Source organism: Pieris rapae, chromosome 9 (genome assembly GCF_905147795.1).
Source record: "Pieris rapae chromosome 9, ilPieRapa1.1, whole genome shotgun sequence".
NCBI lineage: Eukaryota > Metazoa > Arthropoda > Insecta > Lepidoptera > Pieridae > Pieris > Pieris rapae.
The window spans coordinates 3,208,649-3,222,783 of record NC_059517.1 but is presented as its reverse complement, the minus strand read 5'-3'; the positions used below and the strand labels follow the sequence as shown (position 1 = coordinate 3,222,783).

Sequence of the window (14,135 nt, the reverse complement as noted above, 5' to 3'; positions counted from 1 at the left end):
TTTCATCAAAACAAAACAGCTGTTGAATTTTGACTGTTTCACGTAACTTGACGTTTCGGAATTTTGTATAACGATTGCTTTGATTATAGTTTGACAACTTCAAGTTCTGGCTTTTCACAATTTGTAAGAAAATCTTGAATAGGAAAATATCTCTTTGATTTAGCTTTTTAGGTATAATTATTGTAAAGCAATTTTAAACCAATAGGTCTGTTATAATTGAAATCTGTTATAATTTTTAAATGATAGTGAGATGCTGGAAACTAAAAATAGATCGCCGTAGATAGTTCACAACTCTTTCGTATTGTTATGGTATATCGGTATTAATATCGAATAAAATATGGGGAAACGAGAAGATCCCCTGTGGAAACTAACCACCGCTCGAGAACGTGATGGCATATCTAGGAAATTCCAGAGCCGACTTACCGTCACCCGTAACTTAGTAGACAGACTTGGTCTAGAAAAAGAGCTCCATGGGCATATGGGTTGTGTAAACTGCTTAGAATGGAGCAAAGATGGATCGTAAGTATTTCTCCTCATTCTGTAAGAATTGTAATGTTCGAGAGGCATACGCCTAATTCTTCATTTTGCGTCGTAGTGTGCTGGCATCGGCATCCGATGATCTTCATGTAATACTGTGGGATCCATTTCGGTATAAGCAACTACATAATATTACAACTGGACATACAGGAAACATATTTTCTGTAAAGGTCAGTGATGTTAATTTGCATTTAAAGTAATTTCTTTTGTTGTGATTGTATTATTGTGGGAGCATTTCATATATATATAGTTTATAAAATATAATAATAATAAAAATTTGTCAATCTAATCATATTAAAACTTTTCCAGTTTAGAATAATATTTTTTGTGTTAATTAGTTATAAAGTTCTGAATATCTTTAATAAGAAACCATCAAATAATGTTTGTTAAGTATGAGATATAATTTATTGTTTATAAAGCAATAAATATTGTATAATTTATGTAGTACAATACAAAGATAATGTATGTATTTGTCATGTACTACTATGACTATGAAAGTGGTTAGTAATATGAATTTTATATAAACATGTTTTAAAAAGTTAAATTTTTTAACTAGCAATACTTTTGAATTGCTGTTTAATTCACATACTACTTACTTCATATATAACAATGATATTTTTATCAATTAGTATCCATACCATATAAAAAAAATTGTTTGTTTAGGTAAATCAAATAAAACATAATTTTTTTTAAATTATAGCAGTAATGAGCAATGAATCTACAAGAAATTGATTCTTGTTTACATTATTCATTACTATTGCTAAATCTGTTTTTATTTTTTTCGTAAGAATAACATTCAAGTATTTATTTTAATGTTATTGTTAACAGTTTCTATCACCGGAAATAGTAGCAACATGTGCTGCAGATGCATCCGTGAAAGCTCGCAATATTTATGGTGGTACTTCGCTTTTAGAATGTGCCTGCCACAGTGCCAGAGTTAAGAGGTTGGCAGTAGCCCCTGATAAGCCACATCTTTTGTGGTCTGCAGGAGAAGATGGTTTGATTTTGTGAGTAGTTAGTAATAAATATTAAAGCTGATCATAATTTACAAATCAATGATTCCCTAACATCATAGCTATATTAATTATACTTTATTACATTAAAACAATAACAAATAACAAAAAATCTATAAGAGATGAATTGGGTGGCCTTATTGCTAACTAAAACAAGAAAAATATTAAGGTATAAGAACTGCTTAGCCAAAACAAAATTACAATCATAAATTACAACATTGAAATATTAGAGAATTCTCAAACATAATCTAATTTAATAAAAATATTATAATAATTAAGTAAACTAAAAGCTAATCTCTCAGATTTATGAATTACAAATCAATACCAAAAGATAAGTACAAGAATTAAAAAAACAAAATTGAGAAATGTTTATGTAGAACAACAACTTTTTTTGAACTTACTTTAACAGAGGTATATTATAGTAAATTTAAAAGCAGTAATGTAAATCATAATGATATACAATATATATACAACTAGCTGACTTGGCAAACGTCGTTTTGCCATGTATATCATTTATAATAGTGTGTTCTAAAAAAATGTAGTATATCATTTTGTTCTATCATCAATAGTTTTCGCAGCGCACGCGATGTAAGGTAGTTTTTTGATATTTTTTTCACACCTTGGATTACGTTATCGTAATTTTAGTAAGGATGCCTTTTTTTTTGAAAATGAAATATAGCCTATGTCACTCAGGAATGATGTAGCTTTCCAACAGTGAAAGAATTTTTCAAATCTGCCAAGTAGTTTCGGAGCCTATTCAATTCATACAAACAAACAAACAAAAAATCAAACCTTTCCTCTTTATAATATTAGTATAGATCAATAGAAAATTTTATTGTTTAATTTTTTTTTCCGAAATTGTTTTATCTTATAAAATCTATAACGCTTATTGGTAATAAAACGCCAACGTTGAAATACAATTGTTTTTGTTATTTTTTATTCCAGACAACACGATCTCCGTATGCCTCACCGCTGCAACTCCGACTGCAGTAATGTGCTAGTAAATTTGCTTAACCACATGGGTCGGTACGCGGAGGCCAAATGTCTAGCTGTGAACCCGCGCCGGCCATATCAGTTAGCCGTCGGTGCTAATGACTTTTACGTACGACTATATGACACTAGGATGATAAAACTTGGAAGGTTGCAGGTCAGATAATTTTAACGATTTTCACTTACGTTATTACAAAAAAACATCCCTATATTTATAGGCATGTCTTATATTAAAAGAAACATTATTTAAGTTTTACTAGATCTTGAAAGACCTGCGAAATATATGTAGTCATTAGTCGGGCTTTAAACCTAATTTTTTTAGTCTTTATAACCTGAAACCTAAATCTAAGTGATATATTTATTCATTCTTAATGCATTAGGTTAGGTTTTCATTCTCTTGTAAGAAGGATGTTAAAAAAAAATACGTTTATTTTGGAACATAAGATCATCAAGGTATCACTTATTCAACGTCATTAAATTCGAACCTGTAGGCATCCCTACTCATCGGCAAAGAAGACCGAAGGTGTAGGCCGAGAGAAAAAGCCGGCGTAAAAAACTCTCGGTACTCTTTTAAAAAAGCAACAACAAAGCAATAATAAATATAGTAAATTAATTAGAAGTAGCCTTTTTTTTTTTTTTTTTTATGAGGTGGAAATGCACTTCTGCAGGCCCGCATCAAGAATCGAACTTAACGCGGGGACTGTGGGGCTGGATCTACACTCAAAACCCTCTGCTATTCAGAGGGGTAGCGAGACCCTACCCACTAAAACCACCTCAGCCCATCACACGCCCTTAAGATGGGCCCTCGGGGTTTGCTAGGCATTCTACCCAAGGGACCCGGGCTTAATTAGAAGTAGCCTGCCCAGCACTTAATGTACAATTGTAGCCGTCGAAAGGGACAATATGAACATAAAATATGGTTATGGGCCCTATTAAAACGATAAATGTATTCTGTGGATTAATGTTTTCACATTATTAGGACTTTCAAATGAACGCGCCCATGTCCCGCCTAATGTGGGAGCGTCAGAACGTTCGATGTTCGCGGGCGGGTCAGGGCGACCCGGATAATAATATACCGCGTGCCGCCGTGCAGTACTTTGCTCCCGGTAAGAATAAGCGGACACAAATTTGTGTTTGTTTAATTTTGAACTATGTTATGATCTTTTTTTAATTCGCTGTACACAATCTCAATCTCGTCAGTAATATTTATGACGGATCCAGGGCATGGCATATTTCTGCGTCTCCTTTATCGTTTTCTTACAACAAGTAGGTTAGTTTTTTAATTCAATCATGAATTGGCTTATGTGCATTTAAGGTATTGTTTAAAAATGGACACATCTGGCTTTTAATATTTTGCCTTTGTTAGTTTAAAAATAATTTCCAGAATTTGATACTACCCGCATTTGTGTTGTCAGGTCACTTGTCAATGGAGCCGCAAGAGCATACGTTTCCGAAGAAAGCGGCGACTTACATCGCCTTCAGTCATGACGGAAATGAGCTTCTAGTCAATTTAGGCTCAGAACAGGTAATAAATTAATTTCAATAAAAATAATTTTATTTTGAAAACATATGAATTTTTTACTCCTTTTAATGAATGACTCTCTTATGTTTGATTTATATCTCAACTATGAATGAAGGCTTTTTCGCATATAATTAAATTTATGATATATAAAAAAAAATATTATTTCAGGTATACTTATATGATATAAATTCTTCTCGGCGGCCTGTGCTTGTAGAGAGTTTTATAATTCAACACAATCATGGCTATCGTGAGGGGGAGAAAGGGAAGAATGGGACAAGTGAGGCTAAAAATGGGACAGTGCCAAAAGAGGGTAGTAATGGGACTGTGGACCAAAATTTGCCGGATAACGTTAGACAGATGAAAGAAGCGGTGAGTTATATTAATTATATTATATAATTATTTATAAAATGTTATATCTAGAGATTGTTATAAATTTTTATTCCAGTTTTAACAGATTTAAAATTCCATTTTTTATATAGATTCCTTTTTTAATGGATTTTAATACCGCAATAGATTCTAAAAAAAATTAAACAAGTAATTTAGTTTATTAAAATTAATAATCTCGCCAAGTAATAAATCCGCGGCAGTTTCACATTGAACCTAAGTTACATCTGGTGTATGAGGTTCTATTTCGACACCTTATTGTTTTTATTATATTTTACAATAAAAACAGACATATATTTAAAACTAGCTTTTTCCACGATTTCATACTCATTGGTTGAAACTTTGATCCTCAATGAATGGACCAAGAAACTCATATTTTTTTAAATCAAATTACTCATTCTGTCTTCACTTTTCTTCAGCTTATATATTGGTGAAAACCGTAATTATAATATGAAAAAAAAATGATATATTTAATTGCAGGCAAATGATCTCGTGAACAAAAGTAACTACTCGGGCGCAGTGACCCTTTACAATCTGGCGATAGCCGAGTGTCCCGATTGTGCCATTCTGTATTCAAATAGGGCCGCTGCCCTCATGCGAAGAGGATGGTAATTTTTCTCGATTTCTTCTTTTTATATAACAGGTGGCAAACGGGCTGGAAGCTCGCCTGATGTTAAGCGATACCACCACCCATAGACACTTACATTGACAGAGGGCTTACGTTGCCGGCCTTTTTATAATTAATACGCACTTTGATTGAAGGATGCCGAGTCGAATTGGTTCGGAAATACATATGTGGGCAACGGCATTAACTGCCTTAAGGAAATGTCAGTCGTAGAACGACGATGTCAAGCTCATATGGAATATGGCATGTTACATCTTTTGCCTTAAACGCGACATAACAGGGTTATGTTATGCGTTAAAATTAGGGCTGTGTATGAATGTTTTTTTACATCTACTCAATTAACACTCGCTGCAACTTTGAGAAATGCATTAGAGCCTAAAAATAGGGGACCCTAAACCCACACCTACCTTTAGAATATACTTGTAATATACACTATCGGTAATTTACGATTTATGTTACTTATTCGTAGTATAAATTAAAACCTTTTATCTCCCAGGACCGGCGACACATACGCGGCCATACGTGACTGTTACACAGCCATAAAGTTAGACTCCAATCACGTGAAATCTCACTTCCGTCTCGCTAAAGGCTTGATGGATTTAAAAAGGGCACGCGAAGCTCACGAGTGCCTGCTTTATTTCAAAGACAAGTTTCCTAAACACGCGACTAGTCATGCGGTGTTCTTATTACAAAAGGATATTGGTGAAGCTCTAGAGTCTATGGAAACTCAGCCGGATGAGGGTATGTTCAGTTGATTAAATCATTCGTTTGAAAAGGCTGTTCTAGTGATCATTACTAAGGTTTATAGTTATATAAATAGAATCTAAAAGTAAAAGTAATTTTATGTCAAAAGGTGAATAATAATCTATATATTTTTTTAACTTTAGTGCAATATATACTAATATTATGGAGGAAAGATTTGTATGTTAATATTTATGTAACGAAATGGCTGAAAAAGTACTGGACCGATTTTAAAAATACTTTCATAATTTCAATGCTACATTTACATTATCAACAAAATAAGGGTCACTACTAAAACTACAATAATGTTACCTAAGGCGTAAAAAATGCCTATAAAATATATTTTATCGTATGCGCTGCGAAAATGATTGATGATAGAATAAATGTCTACAAAAATTTAAAAAAAAATATCCACCCATGCGAAGCCGGGACGGGACGGCTTTGCGAACAAATGTTATTTTTATTTGCTACTCGTCATTTTGTTTATTTACAAAAATTATTTATTTATTTATTTATTTACACTTCGTTGCTAAAGAAATAAAAATAACACAGTATATATAAATTACAAGGGATGCAACGGGCGGCCTTATCGCTAACAAGCGATCTCTTCCAGGCAACCCTAGTAAGAATAGAAATAAATAAAGAAAAATGATGGGTGCAAGAAGTGCAGAAGTTATATAAAAAAACAAAATAAATTTATATTAAAATATAGATCCTTAATCTATTAGTAACTATATATATTATAATAACTAGCTAAAACTAATCTTACAAACTCAAGAAAATAGAGAATTTACAAAACGAACAGGAGATTCAAGAATTACACAGGTCACGATTGATCAGGATAGGATAAGGTTAGGAAATATTTGTATAGAAGGGTTTTAAAAGACGATAGGGAGGAAGCCAATCGTATAGACTCAGGCAGCTTATTCCACAGCCTAATGGCGGAAATCCAAAATGAATTGCCTAAGAAGGAAGAGCTGTGGGATGGAATTTCCAATAGACATCTATTAGAAGAGCGTAGCGTATAGTTAGAAGGACCTGAGAATTTGAAATTATTTTTGAGATAAGAAGGGGTTTTGGGATTGAAAAGAATTGAATATAGAAGCTGAAGAATATGAGCGTCACGTCTGAGTCGAATAGGTAGCCACCCCAGCTGCCTGCGGAACTTAGACACATGGTCATATTTCCTAAGACCAAATATGAAACGTATGCACAAGTTCTGCAGGCGTTCGAGCTTGTTGAGTAGCTCTTCATTCATATCAGAGGTGCAGGAGTCCGCATAGTCGAGAATAGGAAGCAGAAGAGATTGCGCTAACATAGTTTTAGTGCGGATAGGAAGGAAATTAGAAAGACGTCTCAGAGAATTAGACGCGGCGTATAGTTTACGGCTGATTACCTTTACGTGATGACCCCAGGATAGCGTTTGGTCGAAGAAGACCCCAAGGTTTTTTACATTTTTATTAAGAGCCAAAGCCACACCGTCAAGGTAAACGCCAGGGATCTGAGCCCATTTCACTCTTGAAATAAAGAAAGGGCTTCCTATGACAATTACCTGACTCTTGGAAGGATTAATTATAAGACCAAAGTCTTTACTCCAGTTAGCTATATTTTTAAGAGCATCATTCATCGTTTGTATCGCGAGAGGAAGCCGATCCAGTGTAGACTGAACGTAAACCTGGAGGTCATCAGCGTAAAGGTGATAATGAACCGAAAGACGTGCTGTCAGTGTGTTAATAAAGATAGAAAATAGAAGAGGCGAAAGTACTCCACCCTGCGGAACACCAGTACTTACATTATTCCACTGCGAGTGTGTTTCATTAATTTTAATACGCTGGCGACGACCGTTGAGATAGCTATCGAACCAAGCAATAGCAGATGGAGAGATTTTTAAAGAACGAAGCAACCCAAGCAGAATTTCAAAGTTCACAGTATTGAAAGCATTGCTAAAGTCAAGCAGAGTGAGAACAGTGAGCTGCCCATCATCCATCCCCTGACGAATGTCGTCAGAGACCTTAACCAATGCAGTAGTCGTGCTATGCCCCGGGCGGAAACCCGATTGAAAAGGATCTAGTATGGAGTTCTTATTCAGAAATCCGCTAAGCTGCGAGTGTATAAGGCGCTCTAGAGCTTTAGATAGGAATGGTAGAATGGAAATGGGCCGGTAGTCAGAAAGGTTAGTAGGATCAGGCCGTTTGGGAATAGGAATGACTAAACTATCTTTCCAAGAAGTAGGAAATTTACCAGCCTTAACTGAATAATTGAAGATATGAGTGATAACTTGAAGGACAGCTGGCAAGATAGGTAATATCATAGCTCGACTAACTTGGTCACATCCGACAGCATCCGAAGAGATGGACCGGATGCAAGCCTCCACTTCAGGCTCGGTGAATTCAGTGAAATTAAAGAGAATGAAGTTTGGAGTAGGAATTATGTATTTTTTTTCTTTGGTTCTATTAATCATTTCGGGTACATCCCCTATCGAACTCTCCTATTGAATAAATCACCCTGCTTCTCTTATAAATTATGAACGAAACAGATAAATCCGTGTTCCATTGTTTATACAAGTGACTTCAAGCAAAACGCTGATAGTGTCAGTTCTAAACGTTTAATTATTAATATAAAACTCTTCAGCTACTGATGAAGAAGGCCAAGGAGGAAGTGCCTTAGAGCGTCAACTTCGCAGTTCTGCGTTGGACTATTCCAGTCGCTTCTTGGGCCATTGCAATACGACCACAGACATCAAAGAAGCCAATTTCCTAGGACCCGATGCCAACTATCTCGCTGCTGGGTAAGTATTTATAAAGAATTGTTGTTCATTGAATGCATTGCATTATTTATGTTCTCGCGCAAAACGTTACGTAATTAACATTTAAATGTGTATTATTTTATTACATATTCCTCTGTTAATGTTCCTAAAGACAAAAATAATATATCAAAGGCAATACAAAAAAATACTCTATTTATAAAAACAGATTTCGTTCGTTTCCTACTCAACTGGGTATAAATAATACAAGATATTATTGTCACTTACGTACAACAATGCTAAGGTATGCTCATTAAATTCTGAAGAGAGTCCCTGCATCTGGTTAATATAGTCCCTGGGAAACTCTGTCAATTTAGGTAATCGCTGCTCTTATAAAACTAAGAACTCCTGACTGACCAAAATGACTGTACAGTATGCTTGGCTCGTACACACTAAATATGACAATTACCAAAAAATCATTTTAGAAACAAATCGAATAAATAAATTGAAAATATTAATGCTACAGTCTTCACATTACTTGGTTTTTGATTATATTTTAAATTCAAAACATTTATTGTTAGTATGCAGTCTGTGACGGTAGATCTGAATGTTATAGTTAATTATTATTATTTTTTTTTTTATCTTTTGCAATAATAATTCTTAAGTTGAGATACTTTAATAATATACGTTTTGCATCCGTAATTAGGGCCGCATTAAAATTTCCCTGATTTTACTTCGCTATTTCAGCTCTGATGACGGCAGTATGTTCGTATGGTGTCGTCGTTCAGGCAATATCGTGCGATGTCTTCGGGCTGATGAGTCTATTCTGAATTGCGTGCAGCCTCATCCCACACTGTTTCTTCTCGCAACTAGCGGAATCGAAGCAGTTGTTCGGCTTTGGAGTCCGGCGCCTGAGGTAAATGTCCAGGAAAACTAAATCGGCCAAAATGGTTACCAAGATATTGGTTATTTTTTTATATGGAAATAATAATGGCCGTAATGATTACAAAGACAAATCTTTATTCCGTTATTAATATGGCTAATTTATTTTTTAACAGTTCCTTTCCAATTATTTCTTCAAATAAAAATAGATAAAAAAACTTTTTAAGTTAAACGGTTTTATGTTAAAAATACATTGCAATGTTTAAGATAAATGTACTAAAAACCAAAAAATAATAAAATAGACACAGTCGTGGGAATTATAAACATATGCATAGACTGGACTAAAATGAAACCGTCAAGTGATTTTACGCATTGAATTTTAAGCGATTTATGTACTTTTTAACGCAAAGTAAAAAAAAATGTGGTTTTTCAGGATGGCAGCACCGAAAGTCGATTAGTGGACGGCCCCACGGCGGCAGCGGTAAATCAACAGCGAATGCGCAGCGATCCTTTTGAAGCCATGCTGCTCAACATCTCCTTCGCTGGTGGACCAGAGAGGGACATCCAGTCTCCAGTTTGCCGTGCCACGTGAGTATTTTAAATTTTTTTTTTTTTTTTTTATAGAACAGGGGGCAAACGGGCAGGAGGCTCACCTGATGTTAAGTGATACCGCCGCCCATGGACACCCTCAATGCCAGAGGGCTCGCGAGTGCGTTGCCGGCCTTTTAAGAATTGGTACGCTCTTTTCTTGAAGGACCCTAAGTCGAATTGGTTCGGAAATACTTCAGTTGGCAGCTGAAATATTATAAAATTATAAAAAAATTGTCTTAACTGTGGGTGTTCTTATAAAGTATATTTTTTGTTATAGCAACGAATTTCGATCATTTATTGAGATTATTTTTATTGTAAAATAGATTCAAAATACTTGAAACTGAAAAGGAAAAAGTTTATATCTGAAAAACAACTGAACCGATTTTGATGATGTATGATCGTTTTCGCTTAGAAAAGGAAAGAAATTAAAAGGAATCGGAACAGGGATCCTCGAAAATGCATTCCGTTTTCAAGCATAGACAATGTGTGGGTAATATATGTAAATACTTTTGACGTAATCACCAAATAAGGTCAAATACTTGTACGGCCCCTTATTTCCTTTTTTCGATATCACACTCAAGACTACTTGTCTATGACTAATCGCAGCTATAACTGTTATTATAATAATTATGTGGACATAAAATATTATCCAATTCTAACTTTATTACATACATACTACTAGAAAGAGATAACCTCCTTTTTTTTAAATTTAATAAAACTATGTCGCCCGCAATCTATAATAAAATAAAAATGGTATTAAACTTTTTTAAAAATATATTTATTTTTCAGGTAGGAGAAGGACACTCAAAGAGTCAAATGTAAATAATTGAAATGACTATTTATTTGCCCATTATGTTGCGACATTCGAATAACAATACTGTAGAAACGTGTGGCTTATCGTGATACTTAAAATTATAGCTTTTGTAACTGTTTTGCTTAAATGTAATGATCGGTCCTAGTTTTCACTTTGTGGAGTGTTCGTAAAAAATATTGTAAATCAACTATTGTGTTAAGGCAAATTAAAAATTTCTTCAAGCTATAATTTAAATAAAAATAATAAACAATACTCACATTTAACCTTTCATAATAATTCGGGAAATGTTATTCTTTTTTTTTTCATACACTTTCAACTGGCTCACGAATATCTGAGAAATTCTCATTTACTGTTAAAGTAGGCTAAATCGTCTGAATCTTATCTTATTTAAATTAACCACGAAAAATATCCCTATTTAAATTTAATTGACTGTATTTTTATTGGTACCTACTTTTTCTTAAGCTTACATTTATATAAATATAACTTGATAGAAACACAGATAACGTCCCGAAAAGTTAACAAATATAAATGGACAAAAAAGATATTAGTGACCTATTATTATCCATCCATCGCCATTTTAATTTCAACGCTTCTGTAGTATTGTTATTAGTAAAAATTGGACGCAGCATTAGCTATACAAATAGCCTGCAAATTTATTATAAATGTAAAGAATATATTATTCGTTGTTATCCTTACTATTTGTCAGTGTTCATTCCTAAGTTTATGGTTTTGCTTCACGAAATAAATAGAAACGTTAAAATTTTATTTTCTTAACGAAAGGAGGAGTTTGATTAGTGATACCTTAGGTTTAAATTTCGGTAATACACACGGATGATTGTTCTTTGGCTGAAATCAATAAAACAGGGTTGGCAACACATCTTTCTATATCTCGACAATTCTCTTATTTTATTCCTAAATTCTCTTCTAAACCTTATATATTAATACTTATCTAAAATATGCTGCTAAATGTAAAAGAGCTCTGATTCTATAGCAGTGTTAGGAGTTCTAAGTAAAAGTAATTTGATATGTATTTCGTAACTAATAAGGTTTATATTTCCGTGTTCAACACTTAAACTTGGCAGGTGAGAATGTTAAACGAAATACGAAACGATGACACGTTGCGTTTGATTGTGATTGGTCAAATTGTATCGCGCGTGATTGGACAACAGCTGTTAACCAATCACTGTCATTTATTTAAAATATAGACGTTGATTGATTGTTTACTGGCGCTATTTTGTAATCGAATCAAATGAAACAAGTCTTCTGATTTCGTTCCTTCACTTATCACAAAACTCATTTAGTAGAGTCGGCCTTCAGGAAATTTTTAATGACGCCGATTTCTGTATCTATTTATTGTGTAATTATTCAGGGCTTAAATGTGTATTGAGTTTAGACTGATATCTTGGGTGTTGCCAAGACCGTGCGGTACCTACTTTTAAGAGCAAAATTTTTTTGAAAACCATATTAATTTGTTTTTAAGCACTTTAACACAATACCTACGTACCTAGACGTGGGTATATGTATTTAACAAGTATTGAACATAATGAAACTTTCTAATAGCTCATAGTATACATTATTGTATCGAAAACTTTGAAACGTCTTAAGTATACTTTTGTATCATTTTCTTACATTATTTAATGAAACAGATTGTGTCAATAATTAATATACTATTTATTTACATTAAAGGATGCAGGAGATTTTTGTTCATATTGGTTATTTTTAGGCAAAGATTTGGATTAAAAAAAACATGTTTCAAAAATATAACATTTACCTACGAGTTATTGTATACATAACAGGGTGTGTATTATATACTAAGGATATAGTAAACGATTCAATGTTTTCGATATTTTAAATTAAAGATAGACCTTTGGTGAGAGACTTGTTCTCTGCGTACTAGTTGTGTAGTGCGTAACAGTTCAACATTTTTTTATATAAAAACTGTCTTTGTTCTCTAGAATGTTATTCAAGATGTACTTGTACCCGCACTATTGGAAAATATATAGACCAGTTTGACTGTGTGACTATTAATTCGTTTAAGTCAGATATATTGTGAAATTGTCGCAGAGAGGATGGGAGACTCGAAAATTTTACATTGTAAAACTGCTGACAGCTATGTTGTATTGAACCATCGTTGACAAAGTTATAATTTAACCATCTTCCTTGAAGTTTCAAAGGTATCGCAATGTAGTATGCGTATAAGGATAAAACTATATTAAAAGGGCTGTGTAAATTAAAACACGTGATTAAGTTTATTTCATTACACGAATATGTAACTGGGAACCTGGAAATTTACTTCCTGTAGTTATTGTTTTTAAAATCAATATTATTTTGGTATTGAAGGCTATGTGATATCTTTAATGATACTTTGTTTATTAACCACGATAATGTAGTGATTAAAGAATTTTCGTATTTATTGTTTATTTTTAATGAGAAAAACTTATCAAAAATGCACTTAGAATAATTTATTTTTATATGAAAATTATAAAATGTAATTCTCTCTAAAATTGAATCCTGTATTTTTGACGTTTAATGCGGGATTGGTATACTTGGTAAAATAACACGGTCCGTAACAAGTCAGGCGAAAGTATATAATTATTACTATCATAAGACATAGTAGTCAAAATTCATGCCAGAGAATAATATATTTTTATAATAAATATAAAAGTAATATCACTACAAATAATTCACTATTTTAATAAAAATAAAAAAAAAACTCCAGAGTTTCAAGCGCATTATACAATTCTTCATTTATAAGTCAGTGCAGCAGAAAAAATAAATTCGTCAGTATCTTTTGTTTAACGTATTCAATATACATATGTATTAGATTGTTTTCACAGATTACAAGAAAACCTCTTTATTCAATAACAACCAAATCAGATACATCTTTAAGCTTCATGGTTGGACGGTTGGCTTCTTCATAGACCTCAGATTTTTTATCTGTTTCCTTGATTATTTTTTCATTACATGCCTTCTGTTCCACGTAGTTGATTTTTGGGTATTGGCCGGGCTTGCGACACTGTCTTGCTCTAGTAGAACATCGCATCTAGGAGCAGGAACTCGTCCCCCGTTGGCGATGATAACGCCAACGGTGGTGGAGTTACCAGGCCCAGGTACAGATATCTCAGTGAGGGTAGTATCGTGGAGGGACACTCTTCATTATATGGAAATAGAAGCTTCCCAGCTAAGGATACTTACTAAGCTGGTTCGTTTATGTTCTTTGATCTGTAATTCATATAATGCGTCATGTATATTGCCCTAAGGCATCAATCATAAGTGCATAGCTAACCTAATTA

General features: G+C 33.5%; 1 protein-coding gene across 1 annotated transcript; it reads left to right on the top strand.

Moving 5' to 3' along the window:
• The first annotated feature begins 89 nt into the window (after positions 1 to 89).
• On the top strand, positions 90 to 13,255 carry LOC110999739 (WD and tetratricopeptide repeats protein 1). The gene is made up of 13 exons (XM_045629460.1): positions 90 to 519; positions 596 to 707; positions 1,366 to 1,544; positions 2,496 to 2,697; positions 3,520 to 3,646; positions 3,956 to 4,065; positions 4,231 to 4,431; positions 4,927 to 5,054; positions 5,568 to 5,812; positions 8,444 to 8,600; positions 9,303 to 9,471; positions 9,871 to 10,025; positions 10,818 to 13,255. The coding sequence occupies exons 1-13, from the start codon at positions 338 to 340 to the stop codon at positions 10,819 to 10,821; spliced, it is 1,971 nt and encodes a 656-aa protein (XP_045485416.1). The 5' UTR covers positions 90 to 337; the 3' UTR covers positions 10,822 to 13,255.
• Positions 13,256 to 14,135: the final 880 nt, after the last annotated feature.